The following is a 16459-nucleotide window of genomic DNA, read 5'->3' as shown; positions in this document are numbered from 1 at the left end:
TTTAACTCAACAACAACAACAAAAAAAGGAATCACTGGTGCTTTTTAATGGGGATAAAAATCCAGAAAAAAGCTACAGTTCTTAGTTTTGTTCAAAACAAGTTTAAAATGGAAGTATTAAGGCAATGTTACAGTACTGCTAAATTTCTGATATTCAGTACTTATTTAAAAAAAAGCCTCCTGACCAGAAACTACTTGGAAAAAAAGAAGACGCCTGGTAGCTTATTAAACATCTTGGTCACAGATAATCCTATTGTAATGCAAATTTGCCTATTTAAGTTCCAAACACTGGTGCAAAATGTTTTCTATCTTGTTACAGACAGATGCGCTAACCTGACTCAGTCAATGCCACTACACTACCATGAGTTGCTTATTTAAATGCAACCCGAGAGCCTGTTTACTTTAAGTGACCTCCCTCAGTCTCGGTCGACACCGAGTGGAGGTTAGTGATTAAAGGTGTCGTTCCACCCGCTGACCTCGGAGGTCAAAGGAATTCTGGGTGAATTACTTCGCAAAAGGCCAGACCTGTATCGAACGCCTCAGAAAGAACGGCAAGGTTGATTGAAAAATGGATATTTGCATACAAGCACAGGCTGGCAGAGCAGAAAACCCTGGCGCTCCGCTCGGGTTGAGGTGGCAGCGGTGGAAACAAGTCCTCATTAAGGAGAAAAGCATCATTTTCTAAAGCTCCGAGCGCTCTCTCCCTGTCTCTAAATATACAATAGGGCTGACACTAGTTAAAAAATAAATAAATGAAACCTAAATAACTAAAGAAACCTGTGCTGCGTGTTTAGAATTAACTCGGCTCCACTCATAAATAATACATTTGATGATAGACTGCTGATGAACTGTCTAATGAAGAGGAGTTGTGTGTTGTGAGGGGTTGCGGGTACCGGTTTTCGCTGATGCACAACAGTTTTTGGGGGTTTTTTAGACTTAAAAACTGAGACCGCACACACACACATACCACGATGCAAGAATGCTAATGTCCCTGGCATTTCTGAAACTGCCGTTATCTTTCTAGCACTGCACATTAGGTAGAGATATCGTTTCCTCCACACTCATTTCCCCCCCTCTGCACGGCGTGCGCTGGAGGTTCGAATCAAAACTTAATGGAACCTCTAATTTGAGCAAAAGTTCATTCCCGTTAAGAAAATTAAAGCCTGCTAATTAGGGATTACAGGCTGTTTTATGATTGCAAATGCCAAGTCTGAGGCTGTTACAGATTTTAGGAAATCTTGAAGACGAGTAAAACTTTCTTTCAGCAGACAATTTATGGTGACAGAAAGGAGAACTTGAGAGTTTGATGTTTCAATTTGCATCACTCTGGATTAAATTAAAAAGCAAAACAAAACAGATATCAGACAGAGACGTGAATTTGATTATCTACAGTCTCTCCCTTTTTTTCTAATCACAACCACAATGTTTTTAAAGGCAGTAACCATTTCCAAGGAATAAACCTCCTGGTATTAAACCAATTTCCACAAGGGGAATCCATCTCCTGCAGTTGCTGTGCGTCACTTGCTTTCCCCATCTTCTACACAAAGACCTCAGGCTATATATGTTATTCTCTTCACTACATCATTTAACTCCTAACAATGTGCTCTACTGTTATTCTCGCTGCCACCGTAGTCTACGCCTATACTCACTCTATTTGTCATCTGCTATACGAGGACTACCATATACATTTCCTGCGTCTCCCCCTCTTCGGCTCCTACCTCCCTGACAGGCCTGTTCATGGCCCTGTCGCTGACTGTCACCTGTGACACAGGCTTCCACGAAAGACAGCGTGTTTCTTCCTTGCATCATGTGGTAAATGAGTGTCACTTCTCTCTCCCTCTTCCTTTTCTCACACTTCTCTTCCCTCTCACGCATGTGCGCGCACACACAATGCGCACACCTGCAGCACCCTCTATTCTCCTTCCTGCTGTATATCCCAGAGCTGACAGGTGCTTGGAGGGATTTCACAGTCCTGGCACGACAGCAACTGAAAAATTGGTGGCTGTGTTTGAGGTATGTGAATAATACAGAAAGAGAGAGAGATACAGAGTGAATTACCTGGCTAGCTAGCTAGCTAGATTGATAGATATGCAAACACAATGATACAATGTCACAATTTTCCAAGGACTGATGTCCCAACAAATGCACTCCAAGGTCAGATTGTGCAATATTCAAAGACACTGCCAAAAAAACCCCCACTCTACAGGCTTCAGTTGGCATGTTAAAAGTTAAAGCTCATGACTGTCCAATTAAAAACAAACCTGGCTTATTTGGAAGGGCAATCCAAAGTCCAACTCCTGGAACAATGTCCTTTGGACAGACTGACAGACAGGCCAAAGTAGAGATGTCTGGCCATAATATACAACACTACATTGCCGCATGTCAGGACAAATACCTTATATGAAATGTCAAGCACAGTGGCGGAGAGGTAAGGATTTAGGCTTGTTTTTCAGCACATGACCAGGGCAATCGCAAGTGCAGCTGCAACTCTACAACAGAATGACTGAAAAAGAAAAGAATCAACATGTCACAATGGCCCAGTCGAAGCTGAGACCTCAACCTGATTGAAATGCTGTGGTAGGACGTTAAGAGAGCTGTGCATAAACAAATGCCTATAAACCTCAAAAAATGATCCGCTGTTGTAAAGACGAGTGGGTCAAAACTTCTCCACAGCAATATAAGAGCCTAATACAGTCACACACTGAAATATCAATATTATTTTTATTATTTGTTTTTAATTTTAAACCATCTGACAGAACAACACCACCAGTGACTGGTTTACTGGAGGACTATTCCCCCAGCTCAGGTGTTTTACTACAGCCCTCAACATCAATTACCTGCTTCCCCAGTGAGCTTCTCGTCCCACCATTGGACAGACTCCATATCCGTATCTTGGAGCACTGCTGCTAGTCTTTATACTGCTCTGGAGATCCACTGTGAGCAGGAGGGCCACTCTAGCTAGAACCTGTAATACAAACCTTCCACGACACCAAGCTGACTAACGATGCAGAGAAGAACAAGAAATACTTTTGATAACTGCAGTTCAAGTCAGTGGAGTTCATCTGCAGGATGAGAGACTCACTGAAGAAGCATCTGATTATATTTATTATTTATTTATTACTGCAAAGTACTAGGCAAATAAAATATTTGTAGAGAAGAAACTGTATTATTTATTAAGTCATTTAGGAAAGCCTATGTACTGGGAAAGGAGCCACATGCACACCCATGCATGCTAAACCAGATGAGGGCACATACACTAGCATCACACGCTGAATTTGCGGGAAATACTGTTGACCATTCAAAGGCCAGTTTTCCACATCAGATCAGTGGTATCAGTGTATATATATATTCATAGAGCTGCATTTTCATAAAGGAAGAATTCCAAACTGTTAACCTACAAAGATAAAAATCATCGTTGAGAATCGGCTCGAAAAAGAACCACTGATAATGGACTTGGCTAATCACTGCTAGCACAATATATCATGATATATTTGTCCAATTTCCCAACCCTTGTGGAAAAGCAGTGGAAATTATCTGAGTGATGAATGTATCAGTGGGGCCATTACTATTTCCTGATTCATAGCCACCAGGATCTGTGCCATGCAAACACTACTCCGGTACAATATTGTGTGTGGGTTCAGAATAGCCATTGTGACAGTTGCCCGTTCTGCTATTTTTCCTGATTTTTCAGCAGTGCCTCCAAGCTGCTTGTTCTGATACAGTACACATCAGCACCACAGAAAAGGTTGAGGTCTTTAAAGATACTCCAATTCCTGACACACCATTAATATTCTCCATGCAGACTCTTCCTCTCCCCTACATACAAATATCCCCTTTTCCCCCCTCCTCCTCCTCTTCCTAGCCTATCCCCCACCTCCACTCCACTGTCAGCCTTTACATCTTAGAAATGCTTTATATCTCCTTCTCACAAGTTCCTTTTTTTCCCTCATTTTCCTCCGCCATCCTCACTTTCTTCCTCTTCCTTTTGGTTATTTTTTGTCAGAACTTTTTCTACCTTTTCCTCCTGGGAAGTGGCACAGAATCCCTTTAAGTGCTGCAAAAGCAAATCTATTTATCATAACCATCTATCTCTCACAGTACATATACTTTATCCTATACTGAAAGACACACGGGCACAAAGAATGCAGTGAGAAGGAAAACCACAGCCTCCCTCGTGTTCTCACACTGTACTAAGACGTCTATGAGCGAGATGATTTCTAAATAATGATACGACCTATGTGATTCACTCTTTCAACTGCAATAGAGCGATAAATTAAAGGGAGGTAAATGGGCGGTAGTGCCCACTTTCCCTCCCACGCACAGCAATGCGGTTGAGCGAGGCAGTCTTCTGGGACTTCCCATTGACTCCACACAAGGTGAGAACGGAGCAGGAACAGAAGGCTGAGCAAAAACACTTCAAACAACACGGCAGGAAGACGGAGAGCGCTGCTGCTCTGCGAGGCAAATGCAACCAACGGCGAGGCGAACGCGGGCGTGAGGGAGACACTGACCAAAAGAGACGGAGAGGGCCAAGACGAGGAGACGGAATCATTACTGTGCTTTCAAAGACAATCAATCAAACAAGGATGTACGCGCACACATACAAGAACCCAGACAGACATTGAGACATGAAAACACCTTAAATGTCACCTAATAGCAGCCAGACAAACACAGAGTGAGAGAGCACAGCAGGACATTGATATTCTATACACCCACACACAGCATGGTGAAGCGCTGGGCTCGTCTCTGTGTGATTCCCAGTTTTACACACCATGCTAGTCTAGACACAGTGCTATGCTGCATTACACCGGTTGTTACCACAAGAAAACATCGCATATACTACACTCACGGTAAGTAAGAATTGTAGCTTTAACACTACGGTCATCGGGGCAGCACTCACAGATGTCTGCTGTACATAGCCCCGAGCTGCTGAAAAGCAGCTGAACCAACCAAATAAATAACTTAACAAACAAAGCACTGCAGCAGATTGGTACATAGCCAGGGGAGATTTGCACAGTTTAATCAGGAGGCATGGCAAACAGGTAGATTACAGACTCTTATATTTCAAGAATCTGGTCATTAATACTACGGCTTTCAAAAATTTGTGATAACAAGCAGGGCGCCACCCCTTCTTATTCCTCTACAAATCATCATCCGAGCTTTAACAAATGCAAATAACAGACTGCGATGTAGAGCTCTTTCTCTCATCAACGTTTCAAACTGATCAGGAGAGAGCAAAGGACTGAAACATCCCCACCTTCGCCACCACCAACCTTCCCACCCTCAGTGACGGAGGATGCCGGCAGTGTGTTGAGTCATGTCTTGTCCAAGTGCGGGAGAAAAAAAACGCAGGTGTGTGAGTACAGAGTCATAATTATGCATGTGCCGTCGCTCATGCATTAACCATAACTGAATTTACACATCAAGGCGGCAAATGAATTCAGAGTAGGTTTTTTTTTATGCAGACCAACACGAGACCTGATTAAATGATGAGGTTGAAGATATGGAAACACGGGTGCAAAGAAAGGAGCATAGTACCACTGAGCTGTCTGCTGATCTGCTGACTGCACTGCCTGTTATATTACATAAAAGTCTGAACCATTAAAAAATTTATTTTTTCCCATTTGTCTCTAATAAATAATTGCACAAGTATTTAATTGTGGCTTAGCTAAGACTGAGGAACAGGAGATTATTTTCACCCTGTTTTTCATCCTTATGAGTGTAAGATTAAACAAGCCTCATTTCAGTCAGACAGCTGAAGTTTCACATGATTCATTGCAGCAGCAGAATACAGTTTGGGTTGTAGGCTCCAAACTCAATTTGCTCTTTATTTGTCAGTTGGGTAAGTATCTGGTTTTCAATTTTAGCATTCAGGGTTTGGGGTTTGCTTCTTATTATGTGGAAACATACACCATCTGAACTTGGCCTGACATCTCACAGCATCAGATTTTTTCTTTCAATAAACCACCTACCAAAAGATCTATAAACAGTCCTCTGTATTGAAGTGAAGTCTTGCTCCCCTGCAAGAACTCCCTCTTTAGAAAGTGACACACTTCTCGCCATCCGTATTGTACAGAACACACATGCACATCTTTCAGGCTTTCATGCTCTCGCCTGTCATTCACATTGAAGGAGATGACTACATTGTCAAACTGAATTGCGGAGCCGATACCATGCTTTGTTTGTGCTGCTTGGAGTTGCGAAAAGTTCAACTTTTCAAGTGCCAGCCAATCAGATCATGTTTATTTAAATCAAGAATTTTGTAGTGATCAAAGTAAGTCACAGGTTGCCAGCTAAGCTCATGCCAACAACTAGTCAAAGCTCAGACTGCTTGCCTTGTGACTGGCAACCACACCAGCAAGCCACACATATGGCACACCCATCAAGAATTAATTGTACGGCAACATGAGAATGCTGCTTGAGGCATTTTGTTTCTTCTAATTTTCTCTATTTTCTTTGTAAATATCAAACCACAGCCATAATCTTTAATCCATGTATGTGGTCATGCATGAGCCTCATTATGATTTAGTAACACTAAAGTAGGATGGCAACATCTTTGCCACAAGGAAAAATAGGTTACTGCTTTAGTTTATTTTGCTGTTGGAGACAGACTCCAAGTAGTTGCAACAACCAGAGTTTGAAACTCTGGGTGACCATGATCAATCACAAGGAGAAGGGACAGGTTGCCAATCCCATCGTGGTGCAACTATGTCACTATTTGTGGAGGAATTTCTGTTTCAAATCTACGAGGTTCTGACTCTGGAATACTAAGTAGTTAATGTGAATTTCTATACACGATGACAGTAAAAGATTTAGAATAGACCATAAATTGTAAATGGACTGGTTCTTGTACAGTGCTTTTCTATTCTGCCTAACACTGACACACATTCATGGTCCAGTGAATGTATCGGGAGAAACTTGGGGTTCAGTGTCATGGACATGCAGACTGGAGAGGCCAGGTATTGAATAACCAACCTTTTGATTGGTAGATGACCTGCTCCACCTCTTGAGCCACAACCACACCAAACACTGCAACAGATTTGCAATTTTTGCAGATTTACCACAGTTAATTGACAAATTATCACAAATAACACATTAATAGCCAACTTGACCCCACTGAATCACAAACAGACTTCGTCTTATTGCCATTTTAATGTTGCCTTGATGCAAAGTCACTTTGAAGACAGCAACTCATTGTCACCAGTCAAAGACCCAATCCCCGTCTTCAAGGCAAACATTTCAATGAAAAAACTCATTGCACACAGTTGCAATAATTATGGTTGTGCTAAAGTGTCCAATCAATGTCTTCTCTAGTGTGACTGTAGCATTAAATAGACAACTGAACTGGGAGGGAGTATTCAGTGTTCATGAGGAGAATGAGCCATGCCATTTGTGTACAAAGCAGCGCAGCTCAAGTTGATTGCCTGAACTGGCTGGCAGGCTTCACTCCATTTCTTCACTTTAATTGAAAAAGTAATCACCTGTGTGTCTAATATAATATATCTAATATTAACTGTTATTTCATTTGATTTCATTTATTTTCTTATGTAACTTTGAACTCATGTGGCACTCAAACACGTTCAGCTTTCACAGTATTGTTTATTGGTCCCCCTCAACACAACAGAAACACAACAAAAAGGACTAATGCGTCTATTCGACCTCTTTCCCAGCAATCTGATGTGGACACTGCATACTGGCATGCGTGTACAGTACTATATTTTTCAAAAGCTGGATGTTCCCTGAAAAAAAGTGTTTTATTTAATACCTCCAACGTAATTACCTCAACAAGCACAGCATTTAAATATCCCCGCATTTTAAATTTGCGCACCACAGCTCTCCAGGTTCCCGACAACAATCTAACCTGTACTTCTGCCAGTAGGCTTCCCCTCCGATTCACTTGCACCACACTTTCAAGTTTTAACGACTTTGCCATCATATTTGTAATAGAGCAGTTTCGCTTGAAGATGTACTGATTTAAATGTTCCCTCTAACAACATAAGAGGGATACATTAAGTGGCGGCGGCTGCCGCTGAGAGGTCAAATTACTTTTTGTCATTCTAGATGCACAGAGCACTAGAGAGAGATTTCAATTTTCTTCAAATATTCTTATTACAGAGACGACGGCTGCCAAAGGGTCTCAGACCTTCATATAATTACATCTTCAATAGGAAAAATCTCAATTATAAGAGAATATCTAATTATTACGCTGCCCATATCCAAAATTGCCCTCACATAAAAGGAAAACTGGAGCCGTATCATCCACTAAGCTGTGAGGACAGTTTCCACTTCTCGTAACACGACTGTTGTTAAGCACCCAAGAGCATTAGAGGGAAGACCTGTCACGGCTCAAGACCTGAAGGGAATGAACAGAGAACAAGATATGACAGAGCACAAACCTGTGTCCTCGCTCGCTGCCTTTTTTATGAAAGGACACTGATAACTCTGAGGGCGCCAGTTGGTGCAAAATACCGCCTCAATTGCCATACCTCAGAAGAGGCCTTCTGCTTCAATAAAAAAACAAATTATTTTGACCAACTGCTGTGGCTGCCATATTGTTTTCCTGGCCATGTAGCTTAACAAGGCCCATTTCCCAAATAATCAAACTCCAGCCAGTGACCATCCACCTATCAACAGCTTTGATCTTTTTCCTACATGGCAGCCATTTTCATCATAGCAGCAATGTAATTTCCCAGTGGGTAACGGGCACTGCGGTGCAGACTCCCAGTGTAATGTACTGTGGAGTTGCCATTCTGAAGTTGGAAAGCCCTCTTTGTAGAAAGCATTTGCATTCAAATCATTGAGTCTGAAATTGGTTCTACCTGTCTGGGATCAGGACTATCTCCTGTGGGTTCCCACTGCCAGTTAAGTGCAGTTTTTATAAGCTTGGAGTGCAGGAATGCTAATGGCCTTTGATGACATATGAAGGGCCTAACTATGTTTTTCCCTTGGACTCCTCCACAGAAAGAAGCACTCCAGGTCACCTGAGGTAGCTCTTAGATGAGTCCCAAGGTAGCTTCCCATCATAATGGCCCACCACACCTGCAGATCCCTTATTAAAATGAAGCTCAGCAGGCTTGGAGTGCCTCGGACCTTTAGGAGGATCAGAATAGATATAAAAAAAAGCCGAAACACAAAGACGGGAGACTTTATTGTAACAGAACAATAGCTGATGTTTTCAGACTTTTCACTTGGTTCAAATCTGTTAAATTACATGTTGGTTTTAATTAAACTGCTTGGTAGAGTGCGATTTATGCCCAACAACAGCAGTGGCCAAAATTGAACACTGTTTGTGCCATTTTATTTTTGTTTTTGCAATTATGTCCCTTAAGTATATTAAATTTCCCTCTTTGTGTTAAGAATTCTAAATCAAATGTTTCATATCTGGAAGAAAAGAAAAAGAGGAGAGTAGATATTATAAAATATGCACACAAGGAGCACGTTGTGATAAAGGTTTTTCATTTTTATCTTGTGAAAGAATTGCATAGGTTGAGACCTTGCATACTTTCCTACAGCTTTTTATTTTATTTTCACATTTCAGAGGAATAAGTTGCATTTACTTTGAGTCTTGGATTTATTCAAAACACATAGGCTATTTTTCTTTCATCCGTGCCTGCACTCGTGTTTTTCTAACCTTTGCTTTCTCTGGAGCTGTTGCTGAAGCTATACCAAGGCCTTGTTTCACACAAACATAGTTACGGCCTCTAAGGAGCATGAACCCCGGAGCAGTGACTGACAAGCCCATAATAATCAATTCTCAGGCATGCTGTTCCAAGGCAATACATGATCTGAGCTTCCCGAGCTTAGCGCCGAATGCTTCACGGCGATTTACTGACACCACGAAATCAAATTAAAAATGCATTTGGAAATTGATCACCTGATGCACCCGGATTGATTGCTGCTCCAAAAGCAACCAGGTCGTGTTTTTGTTTGGCCAGGTTCCATTCACCTTCCCATACCATATAAATGTATTGATCTGCACACCCACTCTTGGATCTATAAGAACCATTAAATATCCTTTCAGTGTTTCTCCATCCACTTATGTGACTCATACCACATTGCAACAAGCTAAAAACGGTCAGAACACAGCTTTGCAGACCAGTAACCTTTAACCACTTTCCACCACTTCACTTCCAATGAGCGCTGGGCGATGATACTAAGTTAGCCGTCCATTTAAAAGCAGTGCTCATCAAACTAATCTTCTGAATGTCTAAAACAAATGAAATGGAAAGCATTCATATCTCAACAAACAACCTGAATTTTTGGAGAGGGGAATATTCCATTTTAGATATGGAGGACAGTTTAATTCAAAAACTCAAAAGGTCAAATTGCACTTTTCAATCAGTGTTATTCACACACATTCCCTCTCATTTAACATAACTGCAACCAAGGAGAAAAAAGCCCACTATCTACTGCTGTTTGAGGCGCTTGTGTGGTACAATGAATGCAAAAGAACAAATTGAATGCTGGTGAATAAGATGCATTTGTATGCAAAATTGCCAAGACAGCCAAGAGACAGAGCTGCAGGCGGACGAACGTGCACGTAATCAGGTAGCAAATCTGCTTGTCTCCCGTAAGCTCCGTATGCGTCGCCGTGTTTCTCTGGGCCGAGGGGCAGGTGAGTGGCAGCAGCTATTGTCTCGGAGCACTGGTCCACATGAATGACCCAGCCTGTGTCCACATTAGCACGGATCAACTCCTGTGGGTATCTTCTCCCCAGAAAACAGCAGCTACAGCACATTCAGCCAAATAAGCGAACTTCCATATCCGGCAAAGCTTGCGCTCTCTTTCACCCTTCCTGACTTTTGACCGACTTAATTAATCTTTCCACTGCTTTATTCTAGTGAAAGACATCTCTGCTTTCCACCTTTCCAACATCTTCACCTTCCATTCCTTTCTATTACAATCTCTCCGTTAGAGCCAGCTCTTCCTTACAGTAATATTCTTCACACTTTGTATCCTTTGCTTTTTCTCCATCTACCTTCTGAAATGTCCTTATCCATCACCTGACATTTCTTTTTCCCACCCTTCTCTCTCTCATTTCTTCATTTCTCAGTAATGATTGCCTTTACTGCAACTTAATATCTACAAAGTGTTTCCTACAGGGCACCAGGTTCTCCTCTGTCCCATAGGGGACCGCCTCCAACTCTAGCTGGGTCTACACACCCACAAAGACCGACCTGGTGGTTAATGAGCCTGTTGAGAAAGACGGCACCTTGACTCAACATTGATCACCGGGCCGCTGTTCCTCGAACTCTCTGGGAAGCTATTTGTCAAGGTGATAATTTATTTTGTAGCACCAGATATACTGTGTGGGGAATTGGGTTGTTTTGTTTTGTGTGTGTGTGTTCCAGGGGCTTGACAGACACCATTTCAGGGCCAAATCAGTCCATAATGTGTAGCATAAAACACGCTGAGCTGTAAATCACTAAGTATCGGCCACAAACAGCGAAAGAAAGCTTTCATCTGGCTGAGCAGGCAAGGGAATGGCGATTTAGCAAAGAGACGTGTGGCACATTTTCAAACGCACTTCCCTGGTATTCCTTCACACACCCATGCAAAGACTTTTTTGCTCTGGTGTTCTGCTAAGTTAAAAGCATTAGCAGAGGAACTATGTGACTTAGCGAGGGAGTGGGAGATTGAATGAAAGCTGCGCTGCTGTTTTCATCACACCGACATGGGGTGGGCAATTATGGAGATGCGTCCTGTGAAACCAGCGAGGCCAGACACCTGATGGGAGGAGGTGGCAGGAGTATGGGACGCTGCTTGCGGGTAGGCGAGGCTACCGCAGTGCACCGCTGCTCCGGCATGCTCTCAAGATGTTCCACATCTCCCCCCTCTAATTGGCAGATGGCCTCAGATGCGAGATGATTTAATGGCCTGCGTGTGTGTTTTTTCTTGCCTCAGTCAGCCATTAGCAGGGACATCTGTAACGAGTTGGCCAGGCACACTGCTGAGAGTGGAAGCTGAGGCCAACACTTTCTAATGGGGGGTAGTGCGGTCGTGACGGGCTTGGGCGGTAATCAAAGCACTCCGAGGTGTTTCTTGGGGTTATGATAATCGGGATATCTCGTTTCAAATTGTGCGAGGCATGACAAAAAGCAATAATAAATCATCTGATGTTGTTTACCTCAGAAAAGCTGAAAAGAATCAAACAGAGCAGTATTACTGAGGAATCCACTGTGTGACAATCCACTTTTGACTTTCAGTACACCAGAGCAAGACATTTCTAGCTGAGCGTTATCATAAAAAGCCATTTTCATGGCTTTGGCACAAACAGCTTGGCTTCCAAGTGATCCCATTTCTTGCAGCTGTGCCGTAACCATCTGTGCTGAATGCTGGGCTCAAGGGTGAAACATTAAGGCCTCAACCAGAGTTTTGGCCCTAAAGGCCTCTGGTTTCTTTCTCTCTCCTGCTGCCTTCATTTCTTACTGCTCCCTCCTGAGCTTGCCTCTATAACGAAAGCTGGATGAGAGACGGAGCTGCGTTACTGAACAAGCAAGGCCTTCAGCTGGTTTCTGTGCATGTAGGAGAAATGGCTCCAAGCCTAGGGCCTTTTAAGGCTTGATGGCCATCAGTATTCTTGCCATAGCCTCTGAGGATTTGTCTGCTACCTGCAAACTGGGTCAGTTTTTGCATTATTTTAGAGATTTGTATCTCACTGTGGAGAAAGAAGGTTTTGCACACGCACGCATGTAGACCCACACCTGCACTTTGTCTTTCTCTCTCTGCTTCCCTCCCTCTATGCCTCTCTCTCACACACAAACACACACACTGCATTTTGAATTCATCAATATGTGCACATATTTGTCATTTTAACACATAAATGTCAATTTAAAGCCACCGAATGTGCTAACGCTGTAATGAATAACTACACCGAGCAAACATACCCACGCTGTGAAAATCATTTTAGATGGAGCACATGCCAAACAACTAATTAAAATTGATAGATAGACTACTGTTGATTATGGCACTCAAAAACCCGTGCACTTTTTCAGCACTAAAACGCAACTAAGTCTCAGTTAATACACCCCCTCTCTATTCATGTCACACCGACGGGATTAACTGTAGTCATAAATCTGAAGCAGTTGTGAATGTGACTCTGCCATTCTCACATTAATGTTAATGAGGAAGTGACACTGCTGCGGCATCACCTTTACTGTTTGTCAAGCACCCATCAGGTTTCAGAACTGTTATTATAACTACTATTTTTAAATTCACCCCACTTTTCTAATTCTAATCATTTACTGTATGTGTGCCCCCGGAAAGCGAGTGAGGGACCAGCAGCAGCAGATGTGGGGGCAGCAATGAGATGCAGGAAGAGGGGGAAAGAAGGGTGGGGGGTGGAATTGAGGGGGACAGACAGGCTGGTGATACACAGTAGAAAAATAAGAGAAGGAAGAAAAAAGCAAAGTATGTGATAAAGAGAGGCGATAGGAGAGACCTGCGTCTGAGGTGAATACAAATGGACAGAGGAGGAACACAGATAGAGGAGGCGACGGAGGAGTAGGGGGTGGTGGGGGAGGCAAAGAGGGAGGCTGTGTGAGGAGAAGAGATAAAAGAATGTGAGAAAGATAAATTTACTGTTGGCTAATGAGAAGACAAAGGCAGTAGAATCCACATCGATCTCTGCCCCACAGCAAGCCGGCTTTATAGAAGTAGAGAGAGAAAGAGAGATAGGAGAGCCTGAGAAAGCTCACCAGAGGTAAGCAACCTCACAGATGCCGGAGGAATCACAGGACGAGAATAAAGTCAGAGGTATGTTTGAGTGAGTGTGGCAAGCATACTTATTTGTAATGACCACACATATACGCTGACTTCTTCAAGTTTGAGCAATGTATGTGAATAATGCATTGATGCTGAATGGGGGCAGGGAGGACGAGCAGACAGCAAGGTAAAAAAAAGAAAAGAAAACTACTTCAATGACTCAATACTGGGAGCAAGTAGATGGTCTAAATGTGAGACAGGATTCAAATATTTATATAGCAGGCACTTTACAGGCAAGGTGAACACGAGGAGCATCGCAGAAACAGTTTCCCAGTGGAGATGCATTACTGCACTCAAACGGATTAAATGACTGGGAACAAAGAAACATCTGAAGCTTGGAATTATTGAAGAGATAAAAAGAAGACACTTATGAACTACTGCAACTGGTTATTATCTTATTATAAACTCGTATTTCTTAAATATATCTCTTGTGGTGTATTTCAGTGGTGGTTCAAGGGCTTTGCTGTAAATAAAAGAAGCACGTCGCTGCAGGAGAAGGTGCTCACACCGTCTTGTAAACAAGTTATCAACACAGGTGTGCATCGACAAAGATCAGCATCGGATAATTTGCTAACAAGGGGAGAGAGTGCGCCACTTACAGCAGGTTTGAACTGTTCCAGTACACCGCATGCCGATTGCTGGCTCTCGAAAGGTGCAAGTTTGTAAGCGCCAGCGTGATGAGGCTGAGGGAAAACGTTGCGAGAGCCATAATCCCTCCGCTGCTCAGCCAGTTCTGGTGCCCCCTCTTCCTTCTGCGTCCCCGCTCCTTCTGTCCCAGGCGACGCGTCACTCACAACATCCCAGCGGTCAAAAAGAAGAAGAAGAAGAAGAAGGAGAAGAGAAAGAAAATACGCCTTTTCAAGTTCCAGTTACCTTAAAAACGGGTTGAATCGGGGTGACTTCTAAGTGGTTACGTGTTCTTCAACTCAAATCCCATTGCGACGAGACCCATTTGGGCATCTTTACTTGTGCCAAATCTATCCGGACTTCTGACGCGTGCCCGCCTGAGCACTTTTCCAAGTCACACCTTTTGTTTTGTTTTCCCAGTTCTTTCACTAGAAAGGAGCAGTGCAGGTAGAGAAACGGCAAGACAGTCTACCACATTCAAAACTAACAGCTGTCAGTCGGTGCTTATTGTTCTCGACGCGCTTTAAAGTCGCATCCAAGGCGCTGGACCTCTGCTGTTGAGATTTGTGTAGCTGTAGGTGACCTACCGCTTCTCTCATCAGCAGCAGTAGCAGCAGCAGCCACACGCTGCGAACACAACGCTACAAACCCGCCCTCTGACGGCTGAGATGTGCCCACATGTCCATCTATTCTCCCGCCCCGCCCCCTCAAAACATGCACCGTCTCACAAGAAAATGAAAATATATGCGTAAAAATAAAAGGATCAGTCATATTGTAGCAAGGAATTGGATTAGTTAAATATAGCATAAGAATTAAATAATGACAGGGTGTGAGGTGAAGGTGATTTTAGGTTTAAAGGACATTGATTTTACAAACCATAAAACCGCTCCAAAAGAGCCCATCTAGCACCACCTATTAATTAGTAAATAGGTCAGAGTCAATCACCCAGTGGATAGTTTGCTCCAGCTCTTCTGCTTTATTGTGTGTACTTAACTATAAAAAATTATTACTGACAGCCAAAACATGAAAAATCAACTTATTTGATGGCACATTTTCCCATTTGTTAATGGTTTAAAAAAATTACCTTTCCTTGTCTTTTTGCCTTTCCCCCCCAACAGCCTCTCATCAGGTATTGTTTTAGTAAACCTTGACACAGACCATATGGTAGAGTGAGCTCCTTTAAGCACTTAAGTGGTACCTTATATAAAGTGGTAATGTGACCACTCTGATATCTAAAATAAAACGGTTTCCATGACTCTTTTCATAATGAGAGATCTTAAAAATGCAGTACAGGTCACATCTTGAAAGTTTGAGTGGTTTTTTTTTCTGTTTCCATAAGAACAGATTAGGTTCAGGGTTTACTGAGAGATTAAACTGGAGAACACACTGTAAGAATAGCATCCCCTGTGGCTGCTGTATGACTCATTATCGCATGTTTAACAGTTAATTATCAGCAGGCTATTCACATTTCAACAGCTATAGTGTTTGATATACAAATGGATGACAGTTTCATGCAAAGCCACCACACTGTAATGGTGGTACACAGAGCTACCTAGTGCTGGGCTCAGTCATCTTGATGTAAAGTGCCATCGTGTTCAGGACTTCTTTATCAATATTTTTCATTTTGTGTGTGTGTAGATGCACAATGAGCACACAAATTGCACAATCCTAAACAGTGCTTTGAAAAGAATTTTCTTTAAGACTCAGGAATGAAAAGTTTTAGAAAAATTTCAGGTATGTAATCCAGTGGGCATAAAAGCGATGGCTCATGCAGAAATAATTTTGCTTCTAGTGAACTACATCTGCAAACTTCAGCTGAGGTGGAGGAGGGGTACAATACTCGCACGGCCACAAAATATTCGACCTTAGAGTGTACATAGAAGATGGTTGTAGCCTCTTGGTCTGAAAAATGAGGCAAATGCAGAAGTGATTTACACCTGTTCAAATCCGCATTTACACAAATATCTAATCAGCCAATCACATGGTAGCAACTCAGTGCATGTAGCCATGTAAACATGTGCATGGTCGATCGTCTGAAGTTGAAACCGAGCATCACAACGGACAAGAAC

At 42.6% G+C, this 16459-nt stretch overlaps 1 protein-coding gene across 1 annotated transcript in view; it reads right to left on the bottom strand.

The window, feature by feature from the left end:
- The window catches only part of efna3a (ephrin-A3a), a 77327-nt gene extending 62374 nt beyond the window's left edge, over positions 1–14953 (bottom strand). The window contains exon 1 of the mRNA XM_039605388.1: positions 14363–14953. Within this exon, the coding sequence (XP_039461322.1) occupies positions 14363–14472 (110 nt within the window). The 5' untranslated portion in view covers positions 14473–14953. The remainder of the gene's footprint in view (positions 1–14362) is intronic.
- Between the last annotated feature and the right edge of the window lie 1506 nt (positions 14954–16459).

This window comes from Oreochromis aureus, linkage group 22 (genome assembly GCF_013358895.1).
Source record: "Oreochromis aureus strain Israel breed Guangdong linkage group 22, ZZ_aureus, whole genome shotgun sequence".
Classification (NCBI taxonomy): domain Eukaryota; kingdom Metazoa; phylum Chordata; class Actinopteri; order Cichliformes; family Cichlidae; genus Oreochromis; species Oreochromis aureus.
This window is presented reverse-complemented; position numbering and strand designations above follow the sequence as displayed.